Here is a 13,216-nt window from a genome sequence, read left to right as displayed (position 1 = left end):
ATGGTCTAGAAAATGTGCCATAATATTATTTTTTTAAAAAACTTACATCTGTAAGATACACTTAGTTTGTTTTTTGGGAGTTCAATTTTATTTCATTGTGAACTTTACTTTTTGTGTGAAGTCATCTGACCACCCAAAAGCAAGTTAGCTTTCTACCTGGTGAGAAACAATATCATCTACGTTGAAGAAAATATTACCAAGCAGTCTAGATACTTTCTTCATTATAGATATTGCACAAAACCCACAAAGATGTGTTGTGTTGCTTAGAGAAAGCACATAAATCATTTGGCAAGTTCTGTTACAAAGGGGAGATACCTCTCAGGAAAACCAATATTACACTGTTGAAAACTTAAGAATAGAACTTAGTGTGGACCTTGGTTTCATCCATTATCATTGATGTACTCATAGCATTTTAAAATAATTTTCTCTGGGTTCAAATCTCAAGGTTGCAGTCTCAGGAAGGATACAATAATGTCACTGTATAATTGCTGTCTTTAAAATGTCAAACCAGTGAGCGAGATAAGTAATTTTAAGGAAACAGTTAGAAAATGCAATACAGGGACGCCTGGGTGGCTCAGTTGGTTAAGCAGCTGCCTTCGGCTCAGGTCATGATCCCAGCGTCCTGGGATCGAGTCCTACATCAGGCTCCTTGCTCCGCAGGGAGCCTGCTTCTCCCTCTGACTCTTCCTTCCACTCTGTCTGCCTATGCTCGCTCTCACTCACTCTCTCTCTGACAAATAAATAAATAAAATCTTAAAAAAAAAAAAAAGAAAATGCAAAACAAGAAAATAAAAGTAGTGACAAACTATATATCCATAATTTCTTAGGAACCTCAAAGATAGTATGAGATACAGATGAATAAAATGGTTTTTCTTTATGTTTTTAATCCAAACCCAAATACACACACACACACACACACATACACACACACACATGCAGAGGAAATGCACAAAAACTCTGTAACACCCGACACAAGTCCCTCTTCCCTCAATAAGCAGATCTCCAAAATAACTTAGTAATAATCAAAAATTAATTCATGGAGAAGCAGCTGCTCCACTCACATACTGAGTCTAGAAATTCATTTCATGAAATCTAAGACTCCTTTCCAATCAGAAGTTTGCTCTTTTCATTGCTAAGTTGTGGCATGTATTAGTTTTGTTATTCATGGTAGAAACAAAGACTTTGGAGCTTTAAAAGGAGGGACTCTTCAAAGTGATTTTCCAACTGACCAGTGAGTATACCTTCACTCCACTAGTGAGTACACCTTCGTTTGTTCTGTTTCTCACTACGAGATTATTGCCAAGAATTAATGGCTGAAGAATTTTGTGTTGCCTCCAGAACTGTGATAACATAAAATTACAGTCATTTAGGCCAAAAATTTGTTTTAAGTATGCTGCTGGTTACTGATGAAACTTGAAGGGAAAGTAGAGGGAACTTGGAATCTACAATGAAAGACTATGGCCAGGGCAGGAGCAGATCTCCTGGCAGAACCCAAGAATGGCTCCCAGCTGAGACCCTAGGACTACAGAGAGCCAAATGAAAAGTGAGGGAGAAAACAGAGGCTCTACCCACGCCTGCATGTGATACATAGTGTTATCTGTCCCTCACTCCACATTGCCCAGCAGCCTGTAACCAGGCATTTTATTCTCCTGCGGTTCTTCTTTGAAAGCAGGTGAAGAAGGCAGACAACTAGGACTTATTAGTGACCCTAGAGTAAAGCCTTCCCCATTCCAGAATTTAAGGAAATAAGAGAACAAATTGCCTATCCCTTTGCTCTAAAGAGAAACTCCAAATCAACAAATTATACCACATCACCAGATTTTTCATCCTTAAATGTGGAAGGATGTCAATGGATTACCTGAAGAAACCATTAAACATTCAAAGAAAGGTCAGACACAGAGGCAGAGATAGTGGAGAGAAAGAATTTAGAAAACAGAAGGGCACTAAAATATATATAAAATATAAAAACAAAAGCCCGTTTTTCTTTTCACTTTCATAGTTTTATTGCAATATATTTTACATATATGTCACCCATGTCAAGTGTACAATTTAATTTTTTTATTAAATTTACTAAATTTTGAAGCCATCACCATAAATCAAGTTTAGAACATTTTCATCACCCCAATAAGATTTTTTGGACCCATTTACTGTGAATCTCCTTTCTCACCCGCTCTCCCAAGCAACCAATAATTTGTCTCTCTAGATTTGCCTTCTCTGGATACTTCATATATATGGAATCATAGAACATGTGGACTCATGTCTTGCTTCTTCCACTTATGTTTGTGAAACACACTGAGGTCTGTCCATGTTGTAGCATATTTGTGTCTTTCGTTTTCAGAACTCTTAACACCCATCAGGAGATAGTGCACATTACATCTATAATGAAAGAAAAGGATATAATGAGAAAGCAATAAAATAGGAAAATGGAAAGCATTTGGAAATTAAAAACATAAGTGCCAAAACAAAACTATATGAAAAAGAATGGAAGGTAAAGTTGAGGAAATCTCCTACTGTCATAATCACTACTAACAGGTTTGCATTCCCTCATATCTTTTTTTTTGTTTCCTATTCTGTGCACTTAGATATTAATTTTATAACTAGTTTTTTAAATAAGTTATGCACATCACAAAATAAAAATAATTTATTTAAAGAGACATTGAAAAAATGCACATCTGCATAAAGGAGTGTTTTTCATCTGGAGCAAGGCATATAGGTAGATGTTATTATTATCATTATGATCATTTTTATCTGACTGTAATTACAATCTTGTATCCTTTTCTCACTCAAGCTTTCTGACCATTCATGGTTATCACTCTGACTTTAAAAGCTTCCCTTTTCATAAATGCCACATAGGTCATCTAGTGGCCATGTACGCGTTTGTATCTTGACTCGTTCGCGTTTGTATCTTGACTCGTTAAACATTTAGGGCACACTCACATTTTCAGATATGTATCACTATGTAAACATTGTTCTTTTTTTCTCCCATTTTATTTCATTTCTTTTCAGTGTCCCAGCATTCATTGTTTATGCACCACACCCAGTGCTCCATGCAATACGTGCCCTCCGTAATACCCACCACCAGGCTCACCCAACCCACCCCCCCTCTCCAAACCCTCAGTTTGTTTCTCAGAGTCCACAGTCTCTCATGGTTTATCTCCCGCTTCGATTTCCCCCAATTCCCTTCTCCACTCCATCTCCCAACATTGCTCTAATTATAGAGTATTCCTTGGGTTAGATTGTCCAGTAAAATTTCTGGGTTGAAGGTTATGTATACTTTTTAAGATCTCTGTTACATCTCACTGGTTATTTTCCATGAGGTTTATAACCTAACCATTCTACATGACAAGTTGCACAGATTTGAAAGCAACACTTAGCAGTAATGGGTTTCCTATCAGTTTACTCACCATAATGTCCCAATTATAAATTACATGATATGGCATTTGTACTTTAGTGACCAACAGGAATTTAATTGGGGGGTAGTGCTAAAAAATACTTCTTTTATTACATTCTGTAGAGTAGACAGCAAATTTCATGAAGTGATAATATGCTTTATGTTTAAATATAAAATAGATTCATCTTTCTACATACACTATTACACACAGATGCATGCATGCACACAAACGTGAACTCCCCACAATATTATTTATTAAATTTACATGTTTACCAGCGTGAACAACAACATAAGTGGTTGCTTCAGTGGCATTTCCTAAAATGCTATCTCCCCAGATTGGTTCAAATGTGCTTCTTAATACTTCCAGAATACCCACCGTCTGTATTATTGTTCTTACCAGATTGCATTTAAATGAACTCTCAATTAAGAAGAAATCTTTTTTTTTTAAATCATCAGTATAGAAATAATAAAAAGTAGGTAATATGAAGTTACTTAAAAAGTTCAGAAGAGTGTGCATTTAGGCCTCTTTCAATAATTTTTCTATTATTTCCTTATGTTAGGAAATTATGTATTCAAAAATACTTCTGCCATTTCTTTTTTCAAACTGGTTATCCTGAAACTAAATTTCTTAAAAATATTTCTAATTTTTAAAAAAAATAAAAATTTATAGAGTTTAATTAATAAATTTAGAGAAATGAAATAAAAAATTATCACTTGTAGACTCATTTAAGTTAGAAATTAAGGAAATCCAAATTTGCAAATGTTTGCTTTACTGAATTTTGGAAATCTAAATCTAAATCTAATCTAATTCTCCAAAAAGAATTTTTCTTAGAAATTATTGAAATAGAAAGCCTCTCTGTGCATTTGGAATATAGTGTTCAATGAGATCTCCCTTTATGTAAGGCATGCCTGAGTAACCTGGTCCAGTTTTTCCTGATCATAGGACTTTCTAGGCCAGTGTGTGGGTTCACTTTGGTTTCTATCTGTATCATGTGATCTGCTTTTTGCCTTCCAAACTTAATAAAAATATTGTCTGATTATACTATCTTTTTTTTTTTTAAGAATTTATTGGGTGCCTGGGTGGCTCAGTGGGTTAAAGCCTCTGCCTTCAGCTCCCTTCCAGGGAGCCTGCTTCCTCCTCTCTCTCTCTGCCTGCCTCTCTGCCTACTTGCGATCTCTCTCTCTCTGTCAAATAAATAAATAAAATCTTAAAAAAAAAAAAAAAAGAATGTATTTATTTGTTTGACAGAGAGAAACACAACGAGAGAGTGGGAACACAAGCAGGGGGAGTGGAGAGGGAGAAACGGGCTTCCCCTCAGAGCAGGGAGCCTGATATGGGGCTTGATCCCAAGACCCTGGGATCATGACCTGAGCCAAAGGCAGACACTTAATGACTGAGCCACCCAAGAGCCCTGATTACAGTTTCTTCCAGTGTTCGACTCTGTTGTGGACCTACGATTCTCTTTTTTACATTTTTATTGTTATTTCAGGTGGATTGGAATGAGGGCTGAAGGATAGGTAACTCCATTTCAGCTTTCCATTTGAACTAAAAGATTTAACTGTTTAACAATGAATATTATTTTAAGGTTGAGTATTGTCAATTGGGTATTTTTGTCAAAAGGAATTTACTGATAAAATAGGAAATGCTGCCAATCATTGGTTGATGACACCATGAGACTTTTTTTTTTTTTTTTCAATTGTGGGTCTTGGTGGTCTTTGAAAGTAAATTACCAAAGTCTTTGGTAATTTACCATGAGACTTTTTTTTTTTTTTTCAATTGTGGGTCTTGGTGGTCTTTGAAAGTAAATTACCAAAGTCTTTGGTAATTTACCAAAATAAATTACCAAGTCTTTCTCTCTTGGCTTGATAGAGATTTGCTTACTGACCAAGGGCCGCCGCACTGCCAGTGTTCGAGCTGATACATACTGTCGTCTTTATTCACTTTCTGTGGACAACTTCAACGAGGTCCTGGAGGAATATCCAATGATGAGGCGAGCCTTCGAGACGGTTGCCATTGACCGACTAGATCGGATAGGTACTCTCTTCCATTTCCTATCTTTTTTGTGTATAATTTATACTTTAGTGGGCTGATATATATTTGCAATCCTAAATCCTAAATGCTATAATAGGTTGCCTATTAATTAGCATAGAACCAGCAGTTAGCTCTAGCCCTATTTCTACTCTCTAACTCTCTCATCTAAGTATTCTGGGTTTATTTAATCATCTCTATTTTTATTAGCTGCTCAGTCTGATTTCCCCAGTGATGACAAAACAATTTGAATCTTCAGGTAAAAAGCAATGATAAAAATTTTAGGTAGCACTAAAATAGAACTAAAAATATAATAGTATGAGTCTACATTACAAACCAAATAATTTTACTACAAGATTTTTTTTTTAAATTATGTATCAACTTTTCATTTTTAGTTTTATATTGAAAACTGAAAACTTATGCATTTTAATGGTCTCTGTAGAAACTTCTGGAAACGTTTGTAATACAGACTCAAGCAGGAAAAACCTTCCTAGAAGTACCCGACTTAGATGCTTTACTTCATAAACAACTTATTTTACAGGCTTCTCTGCTTTCCAATAAGAATATATAAATTAGACCTTATATTAGTTACACTAGTTAAAAGACTTGAAGAATTGCTATAGTAAAGTTAGATCAGATTGGCTTGCTGTTAGCTTCCCAAGATATGCTAGAAGATTCTGATGTGAGAAGGTGTATGCATTCATTTTCTACACCTAAATCCTCTTCCCCCACCCTTCCGTGCTCTGCCCCTTTTCCTTGCTTACCTCTACTCCGTTGTCATAACCTGAGTTTAGACATCACTTCTCTGTAGAAATCTTCTGTGACCTCCTAACCCTCTCGTGCTCCTAGGCTGAGTAACCTGGGTATGTTCTCCCATCCCCCTAGGAATTTCCTCCATCACAATACTGCTTCTGTTATTGCAGTTGCTCTAAAGATGCTAAGATTTGTAAATGGAGAGGTCATGTCTAATTCACTATTACATTCGCAGTACGTAGTACACAATGAATATTCTTGAAGACAGGTTGTAGGGAGGGATGCAGGAATCAATGATCTCAAACGAGATGGGGCTGGGATCACTTGGAAATAAACAAGTCCTTCATTCTTATTAAAGGTAAGGATTTTTGATTGATGTAATCTTATGTCAGCTTTTCTTCTGCACTTTGTATCTTTCTTTCCTTCTACAGAAGTAGGATGACAGATGCATTAGGCTCTGAAATTAGGTTAGGAGAAGTAAAGGTAGTATTTGGACATTATCATTATACATAACACACATATCAGAAATTCATATTGACAGTTTAGATAGGCAATAGGACACAGTGTCGAGAGAGACAGTGCCCATAAAAGTGGGCATTCCTGAAAGCATCTTTATTTAATTTGAAAATAATTTACCTCTTTGTGGTATGTGAGTGCTCACGGTAGAGCTAGAGACTAACTTCTGAACACATGCGTTTTTCTGCTTAGCCAGCTAGACATTTTTAGAGAAAAGTGTTAAAATCAGGATTTTTTATAAACTATTTTTATTAACATATAATGTATTATTTGCCCCAGGGGTACAGGTCTGTGAATCGTCAGGCTTACATACTTCACAGCTTTCACCATTTCACATACCCTCCCGAATGAAAATCAGGATATTTTAATAAATAATTTCTGTTACTCTGATCAGCTCACTCTCATCTAACTTTTTCCAGTTAATTTTTATAAGAAAGTTTGCATGAAATGGTTTGCGCTCAATAATACAGGCAATAAAATCACTAATAAGCACCAAGCATTTGCAGTTTTGATCCTTATAAAATTCTAACAGTGCATTAAAATATTTATTTCTCCACAAGTTCACAGATATTTATATTACAAAATGTTGACTATTCACAGGATCACAAAGAAATATTATCCTTCATTCTGTTCTATTGCTCATATATATAGACCATACTCAGTTAAGGCAATATGCTAAATAAGCATTTATATTTATTACGGATATAGGAGCTTTTGTCCTTGAGAAAATTAGAACCGTTCTGTAAGGAGAAACATTTATTTTGGCAGTCATTTTAAAATGATAGTTTACCTGCATCCAAGTAAATTATAACATATATTTCCACTAAAAAGTATTCCTTCATACTCTAACTTTATTTAGCAATATGGCAAATTCATTCATTTTCAGTTACGATATTTATCTGGGAATTATGTTATCAATGATGTCACCAAAAGTCACTAATTTTCGCCTTTCATCGATCTAATTTTGATTCTGTCATCATCCTGCCAGAGAATGTCTACTTACTGCAAAGCACTCCAAAAACAATGGCAGGAAGGAGAGGTGCTGCTTACTGAGGTTCTAGAGGGAGCTGAGAACCCGCCATACACGAGGCCCCTTAATCCTCACCAAGACCTTTCAGAAAAGGAAGGATTATGAAGTGGTTCTCAGCCGGCGGTGCATGAAAGTCCTCTGAGGAAGTACGCTTTGAAAGGACTGAAATCTGAAATCCAGACCCCATGTCTGGTTATTGTGGTTTAATTAATGGGGTCCAGATGAAAATCAGTATTTTTCAAAGCTCCAGAGATGAGAAGACTATGAATGTCTGGTGGTGGACCCTGGCATAGGGCACGCTTCATCCTTGCGCAGGGGCCATGCTAATCTTCTCTGTATCGTTCCAATTTTTAGTATATGTGCTGCCGAAGCCAGCACTAGGGCACGCTTCAAAGGCAGAGACTTGCCGCACGGGCTCCTCAGATTTGCATGTGACAGTCTCTTGAGCATCTCAGTAAGATGCAGCATCTCGGTCCCCAAGAAGGAGGGAGCCTAACTGACTGCATTTCTAGAAGGTGCTCCCGTCATACCGATGCCTGCAGCTGGTTCGTGGTTCTTAGGAAGCGTCTGCGATCATATCTGCTGTTTTCCTTCCACGGTCCTGTTTCTTAGTAACCAGCTTCTCTTGGGCATGGTTCCAACCTTCCTATGTCCCGTTCTCCTGATGGGTGAAATAGGATTAGAAACACATCCACCGCCCAGCGTTGAGGATTAAACACAATCAGTCTGCCCAAAGGCTTCTGTAGGGTACCTGTCACATAGTAAGTGTTCCATAGTAGTTTCCTGAAAAAAGGTAGCTTTAAACTTACATTTTGATTCCAGGCCCATCCTGATCCAAATACCCTTTCTTCTCCCACCCTTCAAAGTAGCCCTCGCGTCCACTATCTCCCTCTCTCCTGTAAGATGGCTTTTGCCATCTATTCCAGACTTCAACCTGACTTGCAGAGAAGGTAAGATTTCCCAGAGAGATACAGGAAGCGCGAAGGGCAGGAGCCCCCTTTCCGTTGGTGCCTAAAGGTGAGTATTTGGCTTCCAAGCGTCTCCCGCGGAACACGGGCATACTTGGGTTTCCAGGAGCCACTCTCCCCTGGGCTCGTCGGCCGTCCTCCGCAGCTTTCTAAGTGGCTCTGTTTGTTCCCGCTGACAGGAAAGAAAAATTCCATTCTTCTGCAGAAGTTCCAGAAGGATCTGAACACTGGCGTTTTCAACAATCAGGAGAACGAGATCCTGAAGCAGATAGTGAAGCACGACCGGGAGATGGTGCAGGCGATCGCCCCGATCAATTACCCCCAGATGCCGGCCCTGAATTCCACCTCTTCCACCATGACTCCGACCTCCCGCCTGAGGACACAGTCCCCGCCGGTGTACACAGCGACCAGTCTGTCCCACAGCAACCTGCACTCCCCCAGCCCCAGCACGCAGACCCCGCAGCCGTCCGCTATCCTCTCGCCCTGCTCCTACACCACCGCGGTCTGCAGCCCTCCCGTACAGAGCCCGCTGGCCACCCGAACTTTCCACTATGGCTCCCCCACTGCGTCCCAGTTGTCCCTCACGCAGCAGCAGCAGCAGCAGCAGCAGCAGCAGCAGCTCCAGCAGCAGCAGCTCCAGCAGCCCCCGCCCCCGCAGCCCCCGCAGCCGCCCCCGCAGCCGCAGACGCCCGGCAGCTCCACGCCGAAAAACGAAGTGCACAGGAGCACGCAGGCGCTGCACAACACCAGCCTGACCCGGGAAGTCAGGCCCCTGTCGGCCTCGCAGCCCTCGCTGCCCCATGAGGTTTCCACTCTCCTTTCCAGACCTCATCCCACTGTGGGCGAGTCCCTGGCCTCCATCCCTCAGCCCGTGACCGCCGTTCACGGCCCGGGCCTGCAGGCGGGGGGCAGGGGCACCGTCCCCCCGCGGGTCACCCTGTTCCGACAGATGTCCTCGGGAGCCATTCCCCCTAACCGAGGAGCCCCTCCCGCACCCCCTCCACCAGCAGCTGCTCTTCCGAGAGAGTCTTCCTCAGTCTTAACTACAGACCCAGAGGCAGAAAAGCCACGATTTGCTTCAAATTTATGATCCCTGCTGATTGTCAAAGCAGAAAGAAATACTCTAATAAACTGAGAATCTCCTCAGATCTTATTTTATTCTATCTCCTGATAGATTCCTATAGCCTACTATGAAGAGATATTTTAGACAGCTCTGGCCTACATGCAAAATGTACAATATATAAATATATATCTACTATTAAATAATCTATCTAAATTCCCAAGAGAAGTTCAAAAGACCTGTTTAGCATTCAGTGTTATATGTCCTCCTTTCTTTAAATCATTAAAGGATTTAAAATGTTGTTGTAAGATCATTTATTTTTAACCTACTTTTACTGAATTCCTTTGATATATGTATTTCTCTACTTTATGAAGAGTTCTTGGATTCAGTGGAAACAAAACTCTGATTTTAAAAGGCAACTCAAGTGAGCTACTGAATAGCACCAACCAAAACTTCTTTCATGAGCTGTGTCTCTGCATCTAAATTGTTATTCATTAATTATGGAGAATTAAATAGCAAGTCCCATTTTATAGATCCAAATTGTATTTTGGTGCTTTCAATTTTGAATTAGGTTACAGAACACACGGTGTGCTTGGCCACGGTTGGAGACTAACATTGCCACCATTAGGAATATCTCTAACCTCAAACATGTTCATTGACCTTTCAGAAAGCTGAGGGGATATTTGTCTTCATGTGTTATTGGACTTTTACCAAGACTCAATGTTAGTTGTAAATAACTTTTTCAACCCAAATAAAAATAGCTATTCTGTGCTGTATGAAGGTAAAAGTCATCACTTAAGAATTTAGTTTTATTGCTTCACTTCAAAACTTAGAGTTTGAAATTTTACAAAACCTAATTGTGACAGTTATTCAACTGTAATGCAATGGCTTGAAACCTACAATATTATTTTAACCTGCAATGTTTTATGCAAAACTGTATGCTCAATTCTACAGATTGCTTGTATTACACCAAAAATCATTACTTTTCTTCCTTCTTGCCATAACCAAGCATCTGAAAATAGTCCCTGCATGCTTTTTTGGGGAAAAAAAATAGGTTCAGATCAGTCACTGTAGGGAGAGGCTTACAGTATTTCTCATTTCTAGAAAAGTATAACCATTCATTAATTGCCTATCTTAAAACTCCTGTAAGGCTGACTTGGATCTCTGACTTAAGTCTAGAAGTGAGGTTTTCACTTTCATTTAATATTATTACTATTATTATTTAAGTAATGATTTGTAAACCACAGCTTGATTGGTGTTGCCAGTGTGTTCTGTGTCTTCACTGTTGGTAGTTGGTAGTTTACCCTGGTGTTCATTTAAAATAACTAAGTACACGATAGCATCATGTCTGGGAACACACGCTTTGTTCTATGTGTATTGTAATAAAATGGTTAGTAAATCTTAAGGCATGTGATGACTAACATAGCCCTTAGATAGGAGATCCGTTACTCAGAATGTGCTGGAAATTGTATGGACGTGATGACAGAAAGCAGGGGGCGAACTGAATGTGAGCATCGTTTGTTTGTCTGTTTCCTTAACTCTCCATGATCTGTGAACATCCGCTTCTTCTCAGAGAAGTCCCTTAGTAATCATTTGTGCCTAATGCATCCCACAAATGTGGTGGATGACTGGAACACAATTGGAAGATTCCTAATAACCAACTTCTGTAAATAACCCAAGTTAAAGAGAATGACCTAAAATGGAGGTCTTCAGTATCTTTGACACTGGCGATGCATTTAAGAAGAACTTAACAAAGATCACACATTAAACGGGGCAGGGCCTCCAGACAGACTTGAGGACAGAAAACAAAACAAAAAGCAAAAACTCTAAAATGGATCCATGCTGCCTGTTATGCCTTTTATGGATATAATACCTATACTACCAAAATGAGTTGTTATGTTTCCTTTCTAACAGACCCCAGCTTGTGTGGAAGTAATCAACTATGCTAGTCAATGTAATGTTGTCATTAACATGCTGGTGATATCTGATGGCATGTCAAGAATGGTGTAAGAAGGGGATTGTTCAGTCTACCCAGAGCCTATGGGAAAGCTGCAAGACCATTTACATATCAGTACAAAACTCCTTTATTTTATTAAAATATTGAGAATTAACTTCAATTTATTAAGATCATGTATTGGTCCTTTAAATTATTAAAGGTTTACATTTGATAGCACTAATGGGTTTGGTAGTGAAATATTTTTATATATAAATTTTTGGTTTTTTATTTTGAGCACTATTGGGAAACACAAGCAAAAGTGAATTGCATGGTCTTTCAGTGCAACCATAACATTTTTATTCACTTTGTAACAGAATGGACAAAAACTAAGGTTTATATGTTAAACTAAAAAAAATGATACAGGGTAAATTATATACATATATATGTATGAATATAAATGCTTAGGTTAAGAAAAAAATTGCCTCACATTCCTGTAATATAAAAGTCCATTGCTAGTTGAAAAGTGACCTCTTTTCTCTGTACATAGTTAAGCCCATAAGTATGGAGTTTTAATCTGTACAGAAAGAAATGTATTATTGAAAAGATTGGTCTTTCTGCTGCTGGGAAAATAGTAGAAAAGCTGATTCTTACAACAACTGTATGATCAGGGACGAATTAGAGTATTTCTTTTGTCTTTGCTCAAAGCCATACATATATAAATATATATAAAGATTATTAATAAATTCAATAGAAAATAAACTAATATCATGAATATTTTATTTTATCAATACACTCTAATCCAATGTTTTGTTTTATTGAGTACAGATTTGCTTCTTTCTACTTTTACATCATAAGATCTCCAAGAGGGCTTATACTTGATAGTCATTAAAAAATTACAGATAGCCCGTGGCTGTAGAGAGGAAGGTAAAAAGAATCTGGGTTTCCCAGTTGTCCCTGTGTTTTACCTATTCCCTACAGTATTAGTTGAAGTCTTTTTATTCTTTGCTCTGTACCTCCTTGGTTGTTACCCAATTCCAAAACAGTCATTTCTGTGCTATTAGATTTAGAGATGGAAAAAAAATTCACCTTGTAATTTATTATAGAAACCTCTTCTATGACAGCCTACGGCCTTGCAAAGGCTTTTGATAGTAGCAGAACCTCCCTTTGCAAGTGGATTTTGAATCAGACCTAAAAGCCTGACATAGAGTTTATTGCGTTGCATGAAGGAGTCTTGAAAACTGTAAGGATAAATGGCAGGAATGGCAACAGACTCTATTCATCAAATAAATAGTCTGTCTCTGGGTCTCAGTGACCACTCCATAAGTGAATGATTCCCTGACGGATGCTGTCCCTCTTTTAAAAAGGTGGTTATTTTGCCATTTATAAACTTAAGTGAGCATAACATGTGCAGGACATTACAAAGTACACAGCCGAGGTAGGCTAGTTCCTAAAGGACTTGGGTGATTTAAACAATGTGATATGTTTTAAACTTTAGATGTTATTATTTTTAAAACCTGAATTATTTACTCTTCC

At 38.2% G+C, this 13,216-nt stretch overlaps 1 protein-coding gene and 1 pseudogene across 1 annotated transcript in view; one reads left to right on the top strand and one right to left on the bottom strand.

Annotated features, from left to right (window-relative positions):
• HCN1 (hyperpolarization activated cyclic nucleotide gated potassium channel 1) overlaps positions 1-12,415 on the top strand; it is a 393,513-nt gene extending 381,098 nt beyond the window's left edge. Inside the window, exons 7-8 of the mRNA XM_059173942.1 lie at positions 5,262-5,426; positions 8,867-12,415. Coding sequence (XP_059029925.1) covers positions 5,262-5,426; positions 8,867-9,777 — 1,076 coding nt within the window. The 3' untranslated portion in view covers positions 9,778-12,415. The remainder of the gene's footprint in view (positions 1-5,261; positions 5,427-8,866) is intronic.
• Positions 7,983-8,097, bottom strand: LOC131832848 (U6 spliceosomal RNA; annotated as a pseudogene).
• Positions 12,416-13,216: the final 801 nt, after the last annotated feature.

This window comes from Mustela lutreola, chromosome 5, assembly GCF_030435805.1.
Source record: "Mustela lutreola isolate mMusLut2 chromosome 5, mMusLut2.pri, whole genome shotgun sequence".
Classification (NCBI taxonomy): domain Eukaryota; kingdom Metazoa; phylum Chordata; class Mammalia; order Carnivora; family Mustelidae; genus Mustela; species Mustela lutreola.
Note: the sequence above shows the minus strand (reverse complement) of the source record. Positions and strands in the feature narration are given on the sequence as shown.